Here is a 24,895-nt window from a genome sequence, read left to right as displayed (position 1 = left end):
ATCTACGATAGGCCAATATTACCTATATAACAAAATAAGAGAAAGAAACCAATACACTAATATCCCTTATTACTAGACACAGAAATCCTCACAAAATACTAGCAAACTGAATCAAGCAACATATAAAAAGGATAACACACCACAACAAATTTGGATTTATCCCAGAAATGCAAGGTTGGTTTAATATCTAAAAACCAATCCATGTCATATAAAATGTAAATAAAACAAAGAGAGGAGGAAAAAACCTTACATGGTCAGATCAATGGAAGAAGAAAAAGAATTTCATAAAATCCAATATTTATCAAGATAAAAATACTGAACAAGCTGGAAAAAGAAGGGCTCATCCTCGTTCTGATACAGGGTGCCTATGAAAAACCAAGAGCTAAATCATACTTAATGGTAAAAGCCTAGGTTTTCCCCGACTAAGATCAGAAACAAAACAAAGATCCCCATTCTTGTTTTTTCTATCCTACATTGTACTGGAGAACCTAGACAGGGAAATTATGGGAAAAAAAAAAAAAGAAAGAAATAAAAACATCCAGATTGGAAAAGAAATAAAACTATCTCTATTCACAGATGACATAATCTTGTACACAGGAAAGCCTAAAGAGTCCACAAAAAAATGAGAACTAATATACCAGTTCAGCAAGATTGCAGGACTTATGATCAATATAAAAACTCAACTGTATTTCCATATACTAGCAATGAATAATCCCAAAGTTAAATGAAGGAAACAACTGCATTTATAATATCATCAAAAATATTTAGAAAAATATTTAGCAAAGTAAGTGTAAGACTTGTACACTAAAATTACTTGGGCACTAAAAACTTTGATGAAAGACATTAATGATCTATATAAATAAAAAGAAATTTTATGTTCATGGATCAGACTTTATATGTTAATATGGAAATATTCCTCAAATTTTTCCTCTGAAAATTTAATGTCACTCATATCAAAACCCCAGCTAGCTTTCTGGCAGAAATTGACAGAATGATCCTAAAATTCATATGGAATCACAACAGATCTAGAGGAGGCCCTCTCCCCACTCAAATCTTAAAAAACAGAACAAAGAACCTACATTTCCCAACTTCAAAATGTACTTCACAACTACAACAACCAAAAACTATGGGGCCAGCATAAGAATAGACATACAGATGGATGGAATAGAAGTGAGAGTGCAGAAATAAACTCCTACATTTACAGTTAACTGATTTTCAACAAGGATGCCAAGACAATTCAATAGGGAAAGAGAGGCTTTTCAACAAATGGTGCTGGGACAACTTGGTATCCACATGCAAAAGAATGGAGTTGAACCCCTACATTATAGTATATACAAAATTAACTCAAAATATATGAAAGATCTAAATGTTAAAAACTAAATCTATCAAACTCCTAGAAGAAAACATAGGAGTAAAGTTTTTCGACCATGGGCTAGGCAATTATTTCTTAAATAAAATACCTAAAGCACAAGTAACCAAAAATCAATAAATTGGAACTCATAAAAATGAAAAACTTTTGTGCTTCAAAGGTCAATTTTAAAAAAGTGAAAACATGCTCAACATCACTCATTATCAGAGAAATGCAAATCAAAACCACTATGAGGTACCATTTCACGCCAGTCAGAATGGCTGCGATCCAAAAATCTACAAGCAATAAATGCTGGGGAGGGTGTGCAGAAAAGGGAACCCTCTTACACTGTTGGTGGGAATGCAAACTAGTACAGCCACTATGGAGAACAGTGTGGAGATTCCTTAAAAAACTGGAAATAGAACTGCCTTATGACCCAGCAATCCCACTGCTGGACATACACACCGAGGAAACCAGAATTGAAAGAGACACGTGTACCCCAATGTTCATCGCAGCACTGTTTATAATGGCCAGGACATGGAAGCAACCTAGATGTCCATCAGCAGATGAATGGATAAGAAAGCTGTGGTACATATACTCAATGGAGTATTACTCGGCCATTAAAAAGAATACATTTGAATCAGTTCTAATGAGGTGGATGAAACTGGAGCCTATTATACAGAGTGAAGTAAGCCAGAAAGAAAAACACCAATACAGTATACTAACGCATATATATGGAATTTAGAAAGATGGTAACAATAACCCTGTATACGAGACAGCAAAAGGGACACTGATGTATAGAACAGTCTTTTGGACTCTGTGGGAGAGGGAGAGGGTGGGATGATTTGGAAGAATGGCATTGAAATATGTATAATATCATATATGAAACGAGTCGCCAGTCCAGGTTCGATGCATGATACTGGATGCTTGGGGCTGGTGCACTGGGACAACCCAGAGGGATGGTATGGGGAGGAGGGAGGAGTGTTCAGGATGGGGAACACATGTATATCTGTGGCAGATTCATTTTGATATATGGCAAAACCAATACAATATTGTAAAATTTAATAAAATAAAATTTAAAAAAAAAAGTGAAAACATAACCCTTAGAATAGGATAGAACATGAGCAAATCATATATCCAATAAGAGACTTGTATCCAGAATTTATAAATAACTCTAACAATGAAAAGATAAAGAATCCATTAAAAGTGGTCAAAGTGGGAATTCCCTGGTGAGCCAGTGGTTGAGAATCTGCCTTGCAATGAAAGGGATGTGAGTTCAATCCCTGGTTGGGGAACTAAGATCCCACATGCCACGGAGCAACTAAGTCCATGCATTGCAACAGACGATCCCACATGATGCAACTAAGACTGAAAGCAGCCAACTAAATAAATATTTTTTTTTAAAAAGCAGGCAAAGGATCTGCATAGACATTACTCCAAAGAAGATATACAAATAGCCAAAAAGCATGTATAAAGATGCTCAGCATTTCTCACTAGGTATATGCAAACCAAAACCACAAGACATCACTTTATATCCATTAAGCTAGCTTTAATAAAATAGATGAACAAGTATCAGTAAAGATATGGAGAAATTCAAACCTTCATACATTGCTAGCGGGAATCTAAATGATGCAACCATGAAAATGGTTTGTTAGTTATTCAGAAAGTAAAACAGTTACACATGATCCAGAATTTCTAATCCTAGGGATATATCTGAGAGAAATGAAAACATATGTCCACACAAGAACTTGTATTCAAATGTTCACGGCAACATTTGCATACAAGAGCCCAAAAGTGGAAACAACTCAGATGTGCATTAACTGATGAATGGATAAACAAAATGTAGCATAGCCACACAACATAATATTCAGTTCGGTTCAGTCACTATGTCGTGTCTGACTCTTTGTGACCTCATGGACTACAGCAAGCCAAGCTTCCCTGTCCATCACCAACTTCCATAGCTTGCTCAAACTAATGTCCACTGAGTCAGTGATGCCATCCAACCATCTCATCCTCTGTCGTCCCCTTTCCTCCTGCCTTCAATCTTTCCCAGCATCAGGGTCTTTTCCAATGAGTCAGTTCTTTGCATCAAGTGGCCAAAGTATTGGAGTTTCGGCTTCAGCATCAGTCCTTCCAATGAAGAGTCAGGACTGATTTCCTTTAGGATGGACTGTTTGGATCTCCTTGCAGTCCAAGGGACTCTTAAGAGTCTTCTCCAACACCACAGTTCAAAAGCATCAATTCTTCGGCACTCAGCTTTCTTTACAGTTCAACTCTCACATCCATACATGGATACTGGAAAACCATAGCTTTGACTAGATGGACCTTTGTTGGCAAAGTAATGTCTCTGCTTTTTAAAATGTTGTCTGTGTTGGTCATAGTTTTCTTCCAAGGAGCAAGCATCTTTTAATTTTATGTCTGCAGTCACCACCTGCAGTGATTTTGGAGCCCAAGAGAAGAGTCTCTCACTGTTTCCATTGTTTCCCAAGTTATTTGCCATGAAGTGCTGGGATCAGATGCCATGATCTTAATTTTTTGAATGTTGAGTTTTAAGCCAGCTTTTTCACTCTCCTCTTTTACTTTCATCAAGAGGCTCTTCAGTTCCTCTTCACTTTCTGCCATAAGGGTGGTGTCATCTGAGTATCTGAGGTTATTGATATTTCTCCCGGCAATCTTGATTCCAGCTTGTTCTTCATATTATTCAGCCATAAAAGAAATTAAGCCCTGATGTGTGCTACAATCTGTATGAACCTTAGAAACATTATGCTAAGTGAGAGAACCCAGTAATAAAAGACCATATATCATATGAAATATTTAGAAACACATAAATCCATAGAGATAGAAAGCAAATTAGTGGTTGCCACAGCCAGGGGAAAGGGAGAATGGAAACAACTGTTAATGGCTTTCTGTTTGGGGTAGGCTTCCCAGGTGGCTCAGTGGTAAAGAATCCACCTGCCAAAGTAGGAGGGGCAGGTTCAGTCCCTGGGTTGGGAAGATCCCCTGGAGAAGGGTATGGGTAACCCACTCTAGCATTCTTGCCTGGGAAATCCAATGGACAGAGGAACCTGGCAGGGTACAGTCCACGGGGTTGCAACAGAGTCAGACAACACTTAGCGACTCAACAGCAACAATTGTGTTGAGGTGATGAAAATGTTTTGGAATTAGATACTGGTAGTGGTCGTATAATTCTATTAATAAACTAAAACTCATTGAACTGCACAGTCAAGACGGGTGAATTTTATGGTATATAAATTGTATCTAAATATTAAAGCGAATCAACAATTCAGTCTTAGAAACCATCATAAATTCAGTTTTCAGTCATATCTTCCCATTATTCTGTGCTCTTAACATCACAAAAGATATAGGGGCTTGGCATTTATTGAACTCTTCCTGTGATGGCGAGGCCTCCCTCCTGGTGCTGTCCCAGCTCTATTCTGCCTCAGCTAATGTGTGAAGTCAAAACCATAGTTCATTTACAAGATGACAGAAATAGGCTTTGTAACAAACCTTTATTTTCCATTTGCTGACTCAGAAGATGCAGGAGGTTAGAAGCGGTGAACTGCACCAGCAGCTTATCTTCCTGGCCTGACTACTGTGGCAGTCTTCTGAAACCACTGTCTTCAGTTTTTCTTCCTTCACCACACTAACCATTAGAGACTTTATTCAAACACCAAATCTGATCATGGCACTCCTCCTGTACTTCAAAAATTCTGTCCTTGAGAATTTGGACTTGATCCCGAGGATGGAGTTTTGTTGCTTCAGCACAGAAAGAAAGCCTCTTATGACCCAGCCCTGGTTGTTCTGTTTCTCTCACGGCATTTTCCCGTGTGTCCTAAATCGAGCTACCAAACTGCTTGTGGTTTCTCCAGCACTCTTGGCTACTTCATGCTCTGTGTCTGTTCTCTTATTGACCCTCTTCCGGGAATGGTTTCTCTCTCCACTCATCTTTAAATGTTCTGCCTCTGAGGAATGTTTCTTACTCCACTTCAAAATTGCAAAATTGACCTCTCCTTCCTGGGGACCTCAGATGTATTATGTGAATATTTCTGTCTTAAGCACTTAGAATACTTGACTTGTGTCCCTATATGAATTCCCCATGGGTGTAATCATTGAGGGCAGACACTTGGCTCATTTATAGCCCAGGACAAAGCAAAGAGTCTGGCTGAGGGGGGAATGGAAGGAATGAATTAATAATGAACAAAAAGCAAAACCTAGAAACATGAGCCTATTCTCACTCCTTCCCGTGAGAATCTTTATGGGATGGCCATTTTCTTTCCATTTTTTTTTCTAAATAAGAACAGTCATGAAAACCAAGGAATGAAGGATTCCAAAAGTGCTTTCTTTTTCCTTTTCTTTTAAATGACCTCAGAACTGACAGGTGAGGCAAGTTCTAACACCATCAGCAGCTCTTTCACGCATATCAGGAGGTGCAAGAGGGCTGATTACGCCACTTCCCACCACCTTCAGAATAAAGTCCAAACTATTCAGGAAGTTGGGCAAGGCTATCAGTCTTATCTGTCACTATTTCTCATCAACCTTCCCATAAGAATCGCTCAATTCCTATTCTTTTAATAGGTTCCCTGTTTTTACTTTTATATCTCTGCCTTAGTAAAGGTGTTCTTCCATCCTAAAGTGAAAGTGAAAGTATTAGTCACTCAGTCGTGTCTCACTCTTTGCGACCCCATGGACTGTAGCCCACCAGGCTTCTCTGTCCATGGAGATTCTCCAGGCAAGAACACTGGAGTGAGTTGCCATGCCCTCCTCCAGAGGATCTTCCAAACCCGGGTCTCCTGCATTGCAGGCAGACTCTTTACCATCTGAGCCACCAAGGGAGCCCCATCTCTACTGAAGCCATCCCTCCTCTCTACTCCCCACCCACAAGTGGGGAGCCATCACTTCTTCTTCTGTGTTCTCTTACCACTTTTCACTTTATGATAGCATTTTTAGCTTTTTATATCGTGTGTATTTTCTTTTTTTTACACTCCCTTGGAACCTCTGGCGCGGTGTGAGACACGCAGCAGGTGTGCAGGAAACAGCTGCCAGACTGAAGGACAGTGTCAGCAGAGCTGGTCATCATTCCAAAACGAAAATGGGCAGCCAAGGCAGCAAGGAAACAAAGATAATTAATAGTGGCTTCTCTCTCCAAACAGTGGGACATGATCTCCTGGGAGCTAAGATTTCCACATGGGAATCAGAAACGTTTGCATTCCAAATGAAACCATGAATGTTTTACAGCCCATGCAAGGTCAAGGCATTTGCCCAAGTCTGAAAGTGTCCTAAGTTTTTTTTCTTCTGAGAAGAACAAGTTCTCCTAACTGAATTCCAATCATTTGGGTCAATGTTTTAAAAGCTTGGTATCTTAGCTGTTTTTATTTTAAACTTTTAATCCTGTACATTCTTCTCAAGCCTCTGGGACCAGACACTAAGCTCAGCTTTCAGCAGGCTTGATATAACATCACATACTCTACATTTTTGTGGCATGCCAGCTCTCTAAACAGGAAAAAAAAAAAAAAAAAGAATGTGTTCTAAATCTTGCCTTGCTATAGACTAAAATGTTCTTTTGGACAAATATGTTTGACAAAACCATACTCAATCCCTACTTTCCTTTCTTTTTGAGTTTCTAAACTCTATCTTTATATTTTTTCTTCACTTAAAAATGTCTTCAGACTGACAAACAAGGCCTTATATCACTTTCTGAAAAGCAAATGATGAAAGATGGATTAAAAAGCAATAATTTACTGACACTACTTCAAAGAAGCAAAAAGGATGTTTAAAACTCCTCAGGAAGGAAAATAATTGATATGGGCTCTAAAAACTTACACAATTGGTTTAACAATAGAAAACAAATAAGAAAACTATTATCTCTAAATATCAACATTTTAAAGATGATTATACAGTGAAAAACTCAAAATAATAATTACATCAATAGAGATCTACTGTAAGGCACCATGATTTGAAGACACATTTGGGAAAAATCACAACAAATGTTTGCTTAAAACCTGACAATGACTATCATCTCAGGGTGCCAGGGATTAAAGGCACTTAAGAATGACCCATTTAGACAGAGACAGTGTGTTTGTGAGTACAATTAGCTCCTTATCCCAGTAAGACAGGAATGTCATGGTCTCCTGGTCAGTCTCCCTGCCTCAAGTCATCCTGTAAGTAGCTTCCAGAATGATCTTTAAGAAATCCTGATCACGCGGCTCTCCATTTCCTGTTGAAAAAGATACACTCACTGTGATACATACATACATTTATGATTTGGCCCTGCTTTTCCACTCTGCCCCATTTTGCCAACTCTGCCTCCCTCACTCAGCACTTTAGCTACCTTTAATTAAGTACTTGTAGTTAACCAAACGTTCATTTTTCTATCAAGCTTCAGGCCTTTGTGCATACTCTTCCTTCTACGTGGAATGTTCTCCCTTGTTAGTCTGGCAAATAGCTACTCTTTTGAGCTTAAAACTAGTGACCTTCTCTGAGACCATCCCAGGCAGGGGCTTTCACGGACCCTTTAAATATGCACTAGTATTCCCAGTGCCTCGCCTGGCTCGCAGGAGACAGCTGGCACTCAACAAATGAAAGTGTCAAAGCCAAAATAAGTGGAATATACTTTTCTACTTAAACTGTAGTTTCAGTCTTCATCCTGAATCTTTTCCCAGGGCTCATGACAAACAACACTGATGAGAACAGGAAGGGAGAGGACAACAGAAGAGACGGTCATCACTAACTGGGAAAGGTACCCTGGAAATAGATGCCACACACACTGGGCACCAGCCTTGTCCAATGAGTAGCCTCTCCTTGACTGGCTCCAGCACTCACTGCATCACCCCTGGCAGTAGGCCTCAGCAGCTTAGGAGGAAGGGTCCTAAGCTACCTGGGCATTACCACTGTGCTAGGTTCCAGCACAGTTAAATGGAGGCACCAACTGGCAAACCACAGGGGACATCAACTTCACGCCAAATGATAAAACAAAGCTTCAAGATCACTTTAGGCTCAGGCTTAGCTTCAAATAAAGTGATGCATGGACCAGTTTAAAAGAATGTCAGTGGTGTAGCAGCTGACAGACTCAGTTTTTTAAAGCTTGCATTAGTGAGAACCTCTCCAAGAACAAGAGATTATTTATTTGGGGGTAAGTTATCTATGTAATTTAAATATTGTACTCTGCCAACAAATTCCAGTACACATGGGAAACTATTTTTAAATTGTGAATGCAGCCAACTTAAAAGATAGGAACACAGCCTATGGTTTCTTTTTAAATAGAGATAATTACATTTTTAGGAAGTACAACAAATGCACAAACAAATGTTCAAAGCTGTCACTCTTACTTTTTAAAAAATATCCAGATAATCTAAAAATGTGCAATTCTTTAATCTTTGGTTCAAATAATTAACTTTGTATTATGTGGCATAATGTCTGGCCCACAGAATTATTTGTTATGCCTCAATAATTATTAGTTGAGTAAATGAATGAATGGTAATATATTCTTCAGAAAAATTTTTTTTTAAAAGCTGCCATTTATGATGACATTACTCCATAATTACAACATCAAGTGGAGTAGGAAATGGCAACCCACCCCAGTATTCTTGCCTGGAAAATTCCATGAACGGAGGAGCCTGGTGGGCTACAGTCCATGAAGTCATAAAGAGTTGGACACAACTGAGCTACTGAGCAGGCATGCACGCACAACAAGGCTGGCGATGTAATGACATTCCTTTAAGTATAACTAACCTTTAAAATTTCACACTGATGGTCAATACATTGCCAAAGGAATTTCTGGGCATAGAAGCCTTTCAAGTGTTTTCTTTCAGTGTTTGATAGGTGCAGCCTTAAGGAGATGTTCTACGTAAGTCAGATGAGGAATGTGAACAGTTTCATATGGAAAGGAAATGGAGGTATGAAAGTGAAAGTTGCTTAGTCATGTCCAACTCTTTTCGACCCCATGGACTATACAGTCCTTGGAATTCTCCAGACCAGAGTACTGGAGTGGGTAGTCTTTCCCTTCTCCAGGGGATATTCCCAACCCAGGGATCAAACCCAGGTCTCCTGCAATGCAGGCGGATTCTTTACCAGCTGAGCCACAAGGGAAGCCCAAGAATACAGGAGTGGGTAGCCTATCCCTTCTCCAGCAGATCTTCCTGACCCAGGAATTGAACCAGGGTCTCCAGCATTGCAGGTGGATTCTTTACCAACTAAGCTATCAGAGAAGCCCCAAACTGAGGTATGGCTTACATAATTCCTTAACTGGGAAACCCCTGATCGAGTCTCATTTTAGAAAAAAGAGTTAGCTGATAAATGGAACATATAAAATAGGACTTGAAATTTTCCTATATGCAGTTTCCTCAGGAGAGCTCAGTTTCTGTAAACTGAATCTTACAAAATCAAATGCTAAGTCATTTTGGACACATTCATTCAAACGTGTTCTTAGCACCTTCTATGTGTTTTAGATAACATGTTAGGTTGTAGGCATAAAGAAGGAGGAACAGGCCAAAACTCTGTCCAGTAAAGGGAGACTGGAAAGATCTCTCCAAAAAAGTAATGTCTAGAGTACTTAGTTACAGAGTGAAGGAGAGCTAAAGTCACCAACTAATTTCCAGCAGAGTAGAAGTCATTACAAGCTCCTGATTTTAGTGGGCTGATAAAGAAGCCAAGTGTGCCACATAAAAATATAGTGATAATTCTTCTAGACACTTTGAGATAGACATAAGAAACATGGTGGAAATGTTGAAGGTCTGATTAAAAAAAACTTTCTATCACTTCTTCAGGAAATCATTTTGAATGGCAGATACCCTGCTAAATTCAGCTTGGGGTATTAAGGTATTATAGGTCAGGGTGTTTGGTGATTTCACGTCACCGTCGCCCAGAGGAAAACCATCACTTTGCAAGGGGCAACCTTCCTAAGGACCTGTCGAGTGCACAAAAGCCAATCATGATTTTTGTGCCTGCAGAACACAATACAAATCCACCAAATAACAAATTCTTTAAATCAGTGCTGTCCAGTCAAACTTCCTGTGATGATAAACACGTTCTGTATCCACATGCTGAATACAGTAATTACTAGCCACATGTGGCTATTGAGCACTGGAAATGTTGTTAGTGACACTGAGGAACTGACTTTTTATCTATATTTTAATGAATTTAATTTTAAATAGCCATCTGTGGCTAGGGGCTACCATACTGTACAGTAAAGCTCTAAAATCTAATAATTAACCCAGTTATAAACAAAATAAAGTTTGCTTTATTTATGTTACGGAGAAAAAAAGGCAGCTGAATTAACCCTGGAGAAGGATCTCTGAGATAAAAAAAACAAATGAATGGTTTGCATAAGTCAGTAGCGTTTTGTGGGAATGGCTGAAGCACAACAGTTCTTGTTGTACCACCGTGGAGAAAGGAAGCTGTCCCAAGGGTGGAGGTCTAGGGGGAGATTCTGAAGTAAGGTAATCAGGGCCTGGGCTTCCCAGGTGACTCAGTGCTAAAGAATCTGCCTGCCAATGCAGGAGACATGGGTTCAATCCCTGGGTCAGGAAGATACCCTGGAGAAGGAAATGGCAACCCACTCTAGTAGTCTTGCCTGGGAAATCCCATGGACAGAGGAGCGTGGTGGGCCACAGTCCATGGGGTCACAAAAGAGCTGGACATGACTTAGTGACTAAACATCAACAACAACAATCAAGGCCTATTCCAGTCCAGTTGTTTTTTGTTGCTGTTGTTGTTTTTTGATTTATTAGTTTTCCGAACTATCTAAGAAATGTGAGAAGTACAGAACAAGTTCAAACCATGTCCCTTTTGTTTTTTTTAAGCTTTTTGAGTATAGCAAAGGGGCTCACCCATATATATACATGTATCCATTCTCCACCAAACTCCCCTCCCATCCAGGCTGCCAAATAACACTGAGTAGAGTCCATGTGTTATACAGTAGGTCCTTGTTCGTTATCCACTCTAAGTACAGCATGTGTACATGTCCATTCCAGACTCCCAAATGACCATTTCCCCCATTCATGCCCACCCTCTGGCAACCCTAAGCTCATTCTCTAAGTCTGTTTCTGTTTTGTAAATAAGTTCATTTGTACCATTTCTTTTCAGATTCCACATATAAGGGATGTGTTGCGATATTTTCCCTTCTCTTCTGCCATGGCCCTCTGTTTTGCCACAACGAGCAGACCTGGGGCACCAGGCCTGCCACAGTCCATCGCTGTTATCTGTCATATCTCCTCTGGCCCCCGCTGGCCACCTTGGGGGTCCTGTCTCCTCACTACGTTTCACTCTATCCGTCATCAGTTGCACAAGCAGCTCACAGCTTTTTGGACTTACATTTTGTTGCTCCATTTAGTCAACATTTCTAATAAACATTTAAGATTATTTCTACTTTATTCTACATTTTCTGGCTAGCACATCAAACACACTGACAAATGAAAGCAGCAGTATATTTTGGGGTAGAAATAAGGGAACTTGACAATTATTAAGCTCTTCTATGAACCAAGCACTTCTTTTGCCATCAGCCCTACAAAGCAGATGCTACTAATTCTCTCATGTCAGATGAGGAAATTGAAGCTCAAGAATGGTAAATAACTGACCCACAGTCATGCAGGCAGGCAGTGATACAGCTGTCATAAGAACCCAAACTTGTCTGATTCCCCCAAACCTATGTTTTTTCCTACTAAGAAAAAAAAAAAAAAATAAAGCATAACACTGCTTCCTAAGCCTACTTTTAACAATGCAGTTTTCAGAAATAAATTCCATAACGAAACATTACAGTAATCCTTAACTTCCCTCTGTCAGTTTCTTACATCAGATCATATGTTCTCTGATTCATTTTTTTTTTTAAAGAAGAAGACTAAGAAAAAATGAAAAAACAAGAAAGAAAGAATGTGTTTGTGGAGTGATTCTAGAATCTTTAAAAGGATGTGAAGTTATTACATTAAGAGGTTTTGTTTCCTTTTGGTCTTAAAACACATAACTTCTTTTTTTTTTTTTTTTTTTAAGCTACCAAGGCATCAAATCCTAAGAAATTACTCCAAGGGATAGTTTAAAACTTCATGCAAATGATTTATTGAAAATATTAAAAAAGGTACGTTCCAGATGCCACCTAAAATACTGTTCCATTAGGAAAACTAGCAATACCAACACAACAACAACAAAAACCCTACCAGTTTGTAGAACTGATGGAGCCAACTCTATCTATTACTCAGTTATTATTGTACTTACATAGTAAAGCCATGTACCATATCCTATGGAGTCAAGCATTGCCACTTAAGGAAGGCTAGGCAACATTTTATAAGCATCACATGCTTTTAAAAGTAAAGCAACAGGTAGAAAGAAAGTTATTTTTCTGATGGGGCATCTGTAACTTAGTATTTTTGTACTCTAATCAAATCTTTTACAAAAAATGTCTTAAAGTTTGTCTCTCAAAGTGGATGACTTAAAAATGGAAACACTTGCAGCCTTTCAGTATCTTTCAAGAATTTAGTGTTTATACTCATTTTAGTCTAGTAATATAGACAAACTGGGTTCCAATCTTGATTCAGTCCTTACTGGTTCTGTGACTTTGGGTAATGTACTCTGATGTACTTTCTTCATCTGAAAAATGGAGATAATAATTCCCAAGGTTGTTGTGAGGATTAAATGAGTTAATATATGTAAGGCACTTGGCATATTCATGAAAGTAATGCTCTATTTTTCTAAAAATCTATATAACTGAGAAGATAATAAGATAAAATAGTTAACTTTAACTGATGCAGGCTAATGGATATTTTTAAAGAAAAGATTCCATAAGATAACACACAATTAGTAAAAGTTTGCATATATCTACTGAGGACATCATGAAAGAAATTTTGGTGCAGTAAGAATGTCTGAAATGTAATTTCTGATATATACGCTGAGAGTATATAGTAAATAAAAAATAAAATTCTCATTTTTTAATGTTTCATAAAATGTAAAAGAATGGGAAAAGTTCAATAAGCTCTGTGACTATAAAATCTATTCCCACTAGAAGATGGTATCCAAGATGGTTGCTTGGGTAAACTGCAAGGGTGTACTCTCCCCTAACCACAAATCACAGAATACTTTGGGAACTTAGAATGGAAGTCTTCTCCTTATGGAATGTGTTTTCAGCTGCATGTGGGTTGTTATGATTTGAGTTTCCCAAAAGGACACAGTAAAGCATTTCTCCTAGTTTTATCTAACCTTTTGGTCTTCTTGCTGCTGCTGCTGCTGCTGCTAAGTCGCTTCAGTCGTGTCCGACTCTGTGCGACCCCATAGACGGCAGCCCACCAGGCTCCGCCATCCCTGGGATTCTCCAGGCAAGAACACTGGAGTGGGTTGCCATTTCCTTCTCCAATTAAGATGCCCTTATTTCCAAGTACACTAGCTGATCTTAGAATGATTTTTCCTTACAAGAACCTGCTAGAGAAAAAAGACAAAGAAAGGAGGTGAGAAACTAGACAGAAGAATTGGCCAGTAGTCCATAAGAATCTTACTAGTGCCATGCATGTGGCAGTCGAGCTCATGCTACTCATCTCTCCTGACTTCATGGGAGAAGAGGACTAAGAAATCCTTGTCCAGCCCCAAGCTTTGCTTTTCAGAAGGAAGGAAACTCTGTGACACTCAAGGAAGGGAGAAAGTGTGATCAGAAGTCACTGGGCACTCAAGAAAGAAGAGTGAAGATGATTTCAAAGTGGAAGAATCTTTGCATTAACAGGTACATTAGAGATAATTTAGTTCAACCCTGTTTGTAGTGCAGGATTCTCCTTCACTGCATCTCTGAAAGATGATCCCTCAGGCTCTGCCTAAACACCTCCAATAATTGGGATCTTACCTCTTTGAGTCCACTAGCACCAAGTAAGAAATCTGGGATATATTATAGATTCTTTATATCATTCACATCCAGGTAACTACCAAGGTATTTTACCTCTCAAATATCTCTTAAATCTGTCCACTGTTCCCCTTCTCATTATCTTAGTTGAGGTCTTTCTTTCTCATCCTTTTCTGTGGTCCTGCAATAGTACCCAACTACCAGATTTTCTGCTACCAAATAATTCACCTCTAATCCATCCTCACATGGCAGACTGCAGTGGACGTTCTAAAACACAAATCTAGTCATGTCATTCCTCTGTTTAAAACCTTTTAATAATTCAATACCACAAACAGCCAAAACCCAAAAAACCTAGGTTTTAGCCTGAAATGCATGACCTTGTCTAACTCTCCAGTGCACACTTCAGCTATGCTAAATGGCTGTGATGTCCACATGTTCCAAGCTGTTTCACATCTCCTTGCTTTTTGCTCATGTTGCTGCCTCTGGTTGGAACACTCTTCTTTGCCTCTGTCAATGAGCTCAATAAGGAATATCTCCAGGAAGGCATCTTTTGACACCCTCCTCAATGTAATACAAAAAATATTCTGTGTGTATTCTCTATCACTGCACTTATCCTATTATACTGAAGTCATTAACTTATCTCTTTCCCGCCAGGTGAGTCTCTCATGGCAGGGACCATGTTAAACTCTTAGTGCATGACACAGAACTCATAGTAATGTGTTTAATACATGCCTAGTACATATTAAATACATGACTTTTTCAGATGTAAGTTAAAATTTATAACTCCAATTTCCAACTTTCACACCATGAAACAATAAAAATCATCTCGTTAGGGAAATAATGGCATTTGGCTAGTACATAAAAAGGCAAAGTTTAAATACTACTTATATGACATTTGCACTTACCTAAATTGCTGTATGTTGCACTACAGGGATTCAGGTCCATAGGATCTGAAATGTCTTCTTTTTCCTCTTCTCTTTCCAGTTCAGGTAGGTGCAATGCTGGTGTGACTGAAGTGCAGCCCCCGCCATCTTGCTTCACAGCAACAGTTCTTGGATCCCGAGGAGAAAAATCCTCTGTCACTTCGTGGGTCACGTGACTGAAACAGATCAGACCATCACCACACTGGCTTCAAAGGTCTCTACTAAGATTTAGACTTATGGAAGGCACATACTTGCCATAAATGTAAATAACTGGCCCTATAGTCACAGCAATGGGTTATAAGCCCCAACATACTTGTCTGAAGATAAGGCAGTCTTTTACGCAGGCTGATATGTCTATCTATCCTGATTCATACTAACTGAGAATTCAGCTTGGTGGGGGAGGTATAGTAGGCTCAGAGGGAAGTTTGACAATAACAGGTAAGGAAGGGAACTTCTTGTACATAGGAGGTTAGCAATAATGGGGATAGAGGGAAATGAATGCTTAACTAGTTGAAGACAAATATACTCAAGTATTTAAGAAAGTATTTAACATATTTACTATGTTTACCATACTATAGTACAGTCATCCCTTGGTATGTATCTTCAGGGGACGGGTTCTAGGACTCTCCACAGGAAATCAAAACCCACAGATGCTCAAGTCCTTTATATAACATGGCTGCAGTATTTGTATTATATACAAATACACCATTCCATATATGTTAAATCACCCCACAATTACTTCTAATACCCAATACAATGTAAATGTGATGCAAATAGCTGTAAAGACAATGCAAATGCCATGTAAATAGTTACCAGTGCATGGCAAAATCAATTTTTGATTTTTGGAAATTTCTGAAATTTTTTCCCTGTAATATTTTCAAACCTGTAGTTGGTTGAATCCACGAATATGGAACACACAAATTAATAGGGTGGACTGTGCTATAATACTATAACAAATATGAAATACTTTATAGTATTTATTTTATTCCACACTAAAGTATTTGTGAAACTATTTAGTAAAGGATCAGGAATAAAGCTGAGATTTAAATAAGGAAGTTAAGCAATTATATTCTGTAAACTGAGGCCAGGAAGCCTTTTTGCCAGGAGGACACTGATGCATCAACCTTTGCCTGTATGCATGCAGCAGGCAAGGCAAATGGAAAAGAAAGGTCTGTTCTCTAGCTCTTGTCTACTAACATGAATCTGAAGCGTGCCACTGGCCACATACCAGAGGATGGTCATCTATAATGCTTTTTGTTTCTCCAATCTTGTTTCTCTGCTGCTTGCTCATTCGCTTATAGCTAGCTCTTCTAGTCTTCCCCACATCCTAGCCTATCCGAACTGTCAACTCTGTTGCTATAAAGTACAAGGGGATGGAATGGTTATTAAATGCTGGTGGAGAAAACTGTCCTAGTTAGAAAATCTCATTGGGCTGGTCAATGGAACAAATTCAAAATCAGGCACATTTAATAGTTTCTGGTTCTACTAAAAGTATTCTTAGACTGTCACATACTCCCCAGCTTTTCTTCCTGTTTTTTCTTTTTAATGGGCAAAGAGAAAGAAAGAAAGGACATATCTTATACTCTGTTACATGTTATTTCTGGAATTTCAAATGGCAGTGAGTCATGGTGACATTTACAAGTTTCTTTAAAAGAGGTACTTGGTTTGATCATGTGTCATTAGAACATACATCACCTATGGACTTGAAGGAGTAGAGATGAAGGAAGAGCACTTTCTTGTCAATCTTTCATTATGGAAATTATGCATATACAGGAAAATAAGCCTTTAAGTCTACCGGATAAAGTGTGTGTGGTCACTCAGTCATGTCTGACTCTTTGCAACCTCATGGACTGCAGCTTGCCAGGCTCCTCTGTTCAGTGATCTTCCTGGCAAGAATTCTGGAGTGGGTTGCCATTTCCTTTTCCAGGGAAGTCTGCTGGATATACAACTTCAAAAGTACTCTTCCAAAGCTGGCAGACATAGAGGTCTCTCTATCCTGCGAGTAAGCAATGAGTGGGAGGTACCATTATGGGATATGGTTCCTGGAGATGGGGTGAGGTGGGAAGACTTTGGTTCACTAACAGCTAACAGGAGGGTGCATGTAAAGAGGAGCTAAATGGTAAAGCATGCTGCCTCTTATTAACCTACTGGGCTGCCATAGGTTATCAACCCAAAACAAAGCCAGTATGGAGCATACTATGGAGAGTCATAAAATCAAGATGGCAAGGGGGCTCTATTTCCATACATTAGTGAAGAAAAGCAAAGTGACACTTCTGAGTCACTCTCAGATGTCACTTGGTGGTGGTGGTTTAGTTGCTAAGTCGTGTCCGACTCTTGTGACCCCATGGACTGTATAGCCTGTCAGGCTCCTCTATCCATGGGATTCTCCAGGAAAGAAAACTGGAGTGGGTTGCCATTTCCTTCTCCAGATGTCACTTAGTATCAAGATTGTAGGTCACTGAGTAGTTATCAACACACTTCAGGAGAGGGAAAATGATCTCTGGGCAACAGTTAATATAAGCCATTTTTAACTTCAAAGCGATAAAATGATTAAAATATATCATCCCCCTTTGACAGGAAAAACATTAAACCTCCAGACACTCTCTTCTTACTCTAGAGTCAACTTGAGAGCTTTCTAGAAAGGTGTTTTTAGGTTCCTAATCTCTGCAGCCTTGCTCTTGCCTTTTTTCTTTCTTTCCCCAATCTCTCATTTCCATTTGTCAAGAATGACTGGTGAAGCCCAGTTAAAAAGCCACGACTCCACCTTTGCTTGTCTATTTTCCTCCCGGGGAATGGGCTATTTCTATTAAGCCTATTGTAAAAACTACAAGAGTTACTGTTATTAAACCATGAGGAATTCCCTGGGTCTGTTTCCATATACATGAAACATGGCTCTGTACTCAAAAAGGGTTCTCAAAACACAATACAGATGCTAAAAAGCAAGAAATATTAAAGACTCACCCACTGTACTCACTCATACAACTCCCCATTAAAGGAAATTCTACAGGGCCTTCTTCAGTCTGTTAATCATGTTCTGAAGCTCTGATGAACCATAGCTCCCACTGAGTTCTGGAGGACTACAAGTTGGGCAAGATATAAGAGGCTCGAATTCTGCACCTTAATATAATCCATTGCACTTTGACCTTTACCTTAGGGGTTTGGTCTGGGAAATGAGCCAAATTACCTTCAGGAAGCTAAGCAAAGTGAACGCTAGTTTTATTAACTCTTTGAGAACTTGAGCAGCACAACCTATATTCTACACAAAGGTCAGTTTTCACAAGCACATTTTAAATAAGTGCACTGGTATATTAAATCACCAATTAAATCAACTGTCAACTATAAAGAATTGTGCAAGGAGCTGGTGAAAGTTAAATCACATAGATTTAGAAATGGATGTTAAGACATTTAATCTACGTCTACAGTGAGAACAGTGTCTAAGAGGAAGAATTTTAAAAATGCATCTATGATACGTCATGTCTTGATGCTTGACAAAAACGGTAAAAGAGAGAAAAAAGGGAAAGGGAGAGTTTTGAGAGTTCAAGCTTAGATGTGATAACATGCTGTGACTAAAAAATGAAAAAGAATCAAGAACAGCATTAGAGGAGGTGATTCAGTCACTATGTGTGCGCACGTGTGCTAAGTCACGTCATTTGTGTTTGACTCTTTACGACTCTATGGACTGTAGCCCGCCAGGCTCCTCTATCCATGGGATTTTCCAGGCAAGAATCCTGAAGTCAGTCACTATGTATAAATGGACAAATTGTTCAGCAAGAAAAAAGGAAGTAAAATTTTATACTTAATTTATCTTAGGCACATTAATGTTATAAGGGAATATAATTTTTGACCATTGATTTTTTAAAATGTTTCAAATTTAGATATAAAATCAGGAAACCCTTGAAAATAGTAATATGATGCTTTTCGAATACAGGTTTTTTTCTCCCAACAAAGTGGTTCACCACTGACATTTCACTGGGAAATGTTCAATGTAATGGAGAAAATACCAGAACAGGAATCGGAGAACCCAGGTTCTGTTTCCCTATTACTTTGATCTTCTGTGTAAACCAGATGCTAACATCAGGAGGGAGATAAAGAAAAAAATGAAAATTTCCCCCATTTCATCCATGAGATAGACGGTAAAAAAATTCTTTAAAATGATATCATAAGAAATCTACTAGGATTTCTAATAGAGTATATCTTAGTATGTCTTGAAAGTAGCAAATAATGATGAAGGTAACTAGATTTTTTTCAGGATGAGTACAAGTTGATATTCATTATTATAAAACAGAAATATTACCTGATCAATGGCCCACAGAAAGGAAGTTAAGGCTTTTCTATTCCTGCTATTTAAATTCCTGTTGAAAATCCCTAGTTCTCTAATGCAATAGAGGGTGTCTGCAATAACTGTGGTGTTGACATCTATACCCTTGATCACCAGGCTGGGTCAAACCCTGACTCTGCCTGCTCTTTTACTGGACCCTCAGCATTTGTTTCACTTTCAGGATGGAAGATAACACACATTTCCTTGTACCTCAAACTCTGACCAACTTTTCAATAATGACTAGTTTTCAATTGAGATTTGGTAATGTCTGGATATAGTCACTTTGTTTATTTAACTTATATGCAGAATACATCATGTGAAATGCTGGGCTGGATGACTCACAAGCTGGAATCAAGATTGCCAGCAGAAATATAAGCAATTTCAGATACGCAGATGATACCACTCTCATGGCAGAAAGTAAAGAGGAACTAAAGAGTCTCTTGATGAGGGTGAAAGATGAGAGTGAAAAAACTGGCTTAAAACTCAACATGCTGACTAAGATCATGGCATCCAGTCCCAATATTTCATTGCAAATAGATGGGGAAAAAGTAGAAGCAGTGACAGATTTTATTTTCTTGGGCTCCAAAATTACTACAGCCATGAAATTAAAAGATGCTTGCTCCTTGGAAGAAAAGCTATGACAAGCCTAGATAGTGTATTAAAAAGCAGAGACATCACTTTGCCGACAAAGATCCATCTAGTCAAAGCTATGGTTTTTCCAGTAGTCATGTATGGATGTGAGAGTTGGACTGTGAAGAAGGCTGAGCGCCGAAGAATTGATGCTTTTGAACTGTGGTGTTGGAGAAGACTCTTGAGAGACCCCTGGACTGCAAGGAGATCCAACCAGTCCATTCTGAAGGAGATCAGCCCTGGGATTTCTTTGGAAGGACTGATGTTAAAGCTGAAACTCCAGTACACATGAGGTGTCATGTGAAGAGTTGACTCATTGGAAAAGACTCTGATGCTGGGAGGGATTGGGGGCAGGAGGAGAAGGGGATGACAGAGGATGAGATGGCTGGATAGCATCACTGACTCAATGGACATGAATTTGAGCAAACTCTGGGAGATAGTGAAGGACAGGGAAGCCTGGTGTGCTGCAGTCCATGGGGTTGTAGAGTCTGACAGGACTGAGCTCCTGAACAGCAATAACAATGTCTGACCTGACACTTAAAAAAATCATGTTGCAATCTCCACAAAGACACATCTCACTTTCTCAAAGTGGAGGATGAACTTAAAGTGTTCAAAGGAAATGGTAACATTGTTACAGATTTGTCTGTAATACAAATGAATCCCTTGGTAAGGGATTCATCAGTCTGCAATATTCATACATAATTCAAAGCTGCAGAAGCAATCTCCTGCGGGAAGCTCACTTGGCTTACCCAGGTGGTAGGATTAATCATTACACCATCAGATGAAATAATCCTTTTTTTTTTCCCCCGGCAAGTTTGTTCAAGACAGATTTTTGTAGAAATTCTGTTAATGTCTGAATATACTTTTTAAAAAGGCAAATCAAATGGCACATTAGAACAGATTAAAGGCCTTTATATATCCAAGTATTTCCAAAATTTCGGTTCAACTTTATCTTCAAATTCAACCACCTTCATTCAGCTTCAGAAGGGACAGTAAATGAAATCAGATTTCTGTAGAGACCTTCTGCCTTTTGGGGCAAATGGTATCCTCGATTCCCATTTGCCAGCTCTCTTCAGTAGCTGTATCTGTCTTTAGTTGCCCAAGACAGCCAATAAGGAAATGTGTGATTTTTACAACCTCTTTATACCCCTAAAAATCAGATCAAAGCACATCAGAAACAGCATTTTGTAGTTTTACTACTGGTTTCCAAAGCTGCTTATTTCTGGAGTTGCTGGGGATGATGGACCTTTGCAGAAATGGGAAGTGAATCGACACGAGGAGGAAAGTTTAAAGTTATTGAATCCCATACTCTTTATCTATTGAAAGAGGTGGGGGGGACTCCATTTCTTCGTCTTTCTACCTCTAGGACCCCCCACCAATATGACATTTCTCAATCTTATCTTAGTTTTCAGGTCACCAACTTGATTTTGCTACACTTCCCAATTACTGGCATTCTTAGGTAGAAAAGTGTTGTATCCATTGATCACTATCTTAGTGTCTCCAATTTTCTACTAAGCCTTCTGTAGTCTTTAACTGAAAAACTTCAAACTTCTTATCTTGAACTGAGATTAACCTTTAACTGAGATCTGATGAATTCTTGCTAATATGTCCAACCTAGTCTGGTCAGACGAAGGTAACTCCTGGTGTGAATAAAGTGGCTAGGTCTTGGGATGGGGAAGACTGGCAGCCATGTGCAAGGTCTTAAATAGACTCTAATTTCCAGACACTGCACAGTTTCACCTTTTTTTTCCTTTAACAAATGTGAATAGCAAATTAAAAGTGTCTTCAAGGCACCAGACTGTAAGACAGCAAAGTAGATAAGAACATAGGCCACAGTACATCACTGTCACCTTCATAATAGTAAGAAAAATTACAGTTTTAAATTCCTATGAAATACAAAGTCAGAATGGCACCTGTACAAATTAACAGAAGAGAGAAATTAATCTCAGAAGAGCATAATAAAATAGGGCTGCCTTTCTCAACAACAGAGGTGTGGTAGGAGCTTTGCAGCATCACCATTTGGCCTTAGCTCACTTCTAAAGAAGGGGGTTGGATATTGATGTTTGTTTCCTGGGGAGGCAAAGTGTTAGAAGAAAATATCCACAGGCCCCTCAACAGGACTAACCTAAGGAGGATATGTAACAGTCATCTTTGGGTCCTGGACTTTTCCCACATGCTCAGAAGCACTGCAGAAGCAAGTCACTGTACGTTTTCCCAATTTCCTCTTATCTCCCTCAACTGCCCATTTGCCCTTTGAGTCGGAGGAGTGAGATGATTATGTACCCTACACTCTCCAGAACACAGCTGGCTCACTAGCAGGATGGATGTCGGGAGGGAAAGGGAACCAGCACTTCTCGGGCCCTACTCCAACGCTACACAGCACAAGCTGCACACTTTTCAGTTTAACTCACAGGAACACCTCAAGAGGTAAAAGTGATTATTTCTCACTTTACACATGGGGAAACTGAGATTGAAAAAAGTGAAATGAACTGTCTTGGGATAGGGCAGAGAGTTGGACATGACTTAGCGACTTAACACCACCACCAAAATGGTTATGTGTGCACTCAGGTGACAGAGTCAGGATCTGAATTCAATACTATGCAACTCTAACGTGTTCTTGCTACCATACTGGTACTAGTAGGTAAGCCTGGTGCACTGTGAAGATTCAACAATAAATGCTTGATTATGAAGAGATAAAAGGGTTTTGAAGAGAAAGAAGCTATCATTGAAATGTGGGGTGTTAATGATTACAGCTGCGTTCTTTTGAAACATTCTAAACAAAGTTATTATTTACATGGCAAAAAGATTTTTTTTAATGGGAGCTGTTCTAGTGTGTGAAAGACTGTGTTTATAGATATTTGGCTTCCTAATATTAACCCCTACCACTAATGTCTACACCTGCTGACTGCTAGATACTGTGGGCTTAAAATATGTATCTCCTAAAGTAATCCTTTGAGTAAGAGTTGTTATTCTCAAAACAGCGAATGATAAGAGCAGCCAAAACTTACACAGTACTTACTATGTCCCTATCTAAGCCACGTTTCTCAAAGTGGCACTGCTGATATTCTGTCCAAATAGTTCTTTGTAGTGGAGGGCTGTCCTATGCATAGTAGGGTCACACTAACATCTCTTACCCTCTCTCTATCCCGTAGGTATTGGAGTCACTCTCTGCTTCCCCAGTTGTGACAACCAAATAGTCTCCACATATTGCCAAATGTACTCCAGGGATATAAAAATCCCTTCCCTTGCCCTCCTTTCTAACACTTAACATCAATCCTTTTAAGTCATACAGGTGATTATTTCTGTTTTACAAATGAAGAAATATTAAGCCAAGAGTGATTTAGTTATCTGCCTCAGATAACACAGCTAGCACCTGGTGGAGCTGAGGTTCAAACCTGACACTTCATCTCTAGTCTGTGCTCTAAACAAATTCTGCCTCTCAGTTTACAAATGAGGAAACTAAGAAGCAGAGCTCAAGTAACTTGTCCCAGATCCAAATGACAGAGCTAATAAGTGGTGAAAAATGGAAGTGAAAATCGCTCAGTCGTGTCTGACTTTTGACCCCATGGACTGTAGCCTGCCAGGCTCCTCTGTTCCTGGGGATTCTCCAGGCAAGAACACTGGGTTACCCTTTCCTTCTCCAGGGGATCTTTGCGACCCAGGGATGGAACCCACATCTCCAGTGGGTTCTTTACCACTGAGCCACCAGGGAATTAGTGGTGAAAGCAGGATTCAAATCCAGGTCTGAGTAACTTCAAAGCCTATGTTCTAACATACTATGCCGATTGTTATTAACATGCCTAAGAACTGGTTGTTAAAGATGTAGATTTTCGGCCTCCCACGAGTTGGACTGTGAAGAAGGCTGAGCGCCGAAGAATTGATGCTTTTGAACTGTGGTGTTGGAGAAGACTCTTGAGAGTCCCTTGGACTGCAAGGAGATCCAACCAGTCCATTCTGAAGGAGATCAGCCCTGGGATTTCTTTGGAGGGAATGATGCTGAAGCTGAAACTCCAATACTTCGGCCACCTCATGCGAAGAGTTGACTCATTGGAAAAGACTCTGATGCTGGGAGGGAATGGGGGCAGGAGGAGAAGGGGACGACAGAGGATGAGATGGCTGGATGGCATCACTGACTCAATGGACGTGAGTCTGAGTGAACTCCGGGAGTTGGTGATGGACAGGGAGGCCTGGCGTGCTGCAGTTCATGGGGTTGCAAAGAGTCGGACATGACTGAGCGACTGAACTGAACTGAACTGAACCACAAGGGACCAATTTTACAGCTCTGGGGTTTGACCCAGAAATCTGCATTTATACAAACACCCCACATGATTCTGAGCAGTTGGTCCTAGGGCCACAATTTGAGAAGCTGTTTTTCACTGCCTCCCTCTCTGCAGAGAGGATCAGGAAATTAAGTATAAATGGAGTGAAATGTAAGAAGTGAGGAGGAAAATTTTTAGTAAAGGAGCATCATTGCTCAGAAGTGATATGGCTGAACAGGGGAAATAAAATAATTTAAGTAGTCACAGGTGAGAGATTCATAACAGGCTATTAAAAAAGGGAGGGAGTGCTTTGGGACCAATCCTTACCTTTTGAGGTTTATTCTTAGAGTACAATTATACAAATTTGCAACATGTTAGGAAATGAGGATATGGTCTAGTATGACATTTCTGATTTTTATTAGAAGGCCTGGTTGGCTGAAGACCACTCTGAAAACAGGAAATGGCATCTGTGACACCAGCAGTAAGTCAAGTCTCCCAACATGCAGCACTATCTCAGTTCTTCACATTAACAGAGGTAAAAACAAAAACAGAAACAGAGGTCAGAGGTGAACACAAAAGCCAGGCCCCTTTGGCTGAAAAAGCTGCTCC

The 24,895-nt window shown here is 39.5% G+C and overlaps 1 protein-coding gene across 30 annotated transcripts in view; it reads right to left on the bottom strand.

Moving 5' to 3' along the window:
* The window catches only part of PEAK1 (pseudopodium enriched atypical kinase 1), a 314,448-nt gene that overhangs the window by 31,172 nt on the left and 258,381 nt on the right, over positions 1 to 24,895 (bottom strand). For all 30 annotated transcript variants that reach the window (XM_086363942.1, XM_086363932.1, XM_086363934.1 and 27 more), the window contains one exon: positions 15,062 to 15,255. In XM_086363942.1, coding sequence (XP_086220068.1) covers positions 15,062 to 15,255 — 194 coding nt within the window. The remainder of the gene's footprint in view (positions 1 to 15,061; positions 15,256 to 24,895) is intronic.

This window comes from Bos grunniens, chromosome 21 (assembly GCF_055505025.1).
Source record: "Bos grunniens cultivar Pamir isolate PY7600 chromosome 21, Bosgru_T2T1.0, whole genome shotgun sequence".
NCBI classification, from domain to species: Eukaryota; Metazoa; Chordata; class Mammalia; order Artiodactyla; family Bovidae; genus Bos; species Bos grunniens.
Note: the sequence above shows the minus strand (reverse complement) of the source record. Positions and strands in the feature narration are given on the sequence as shown.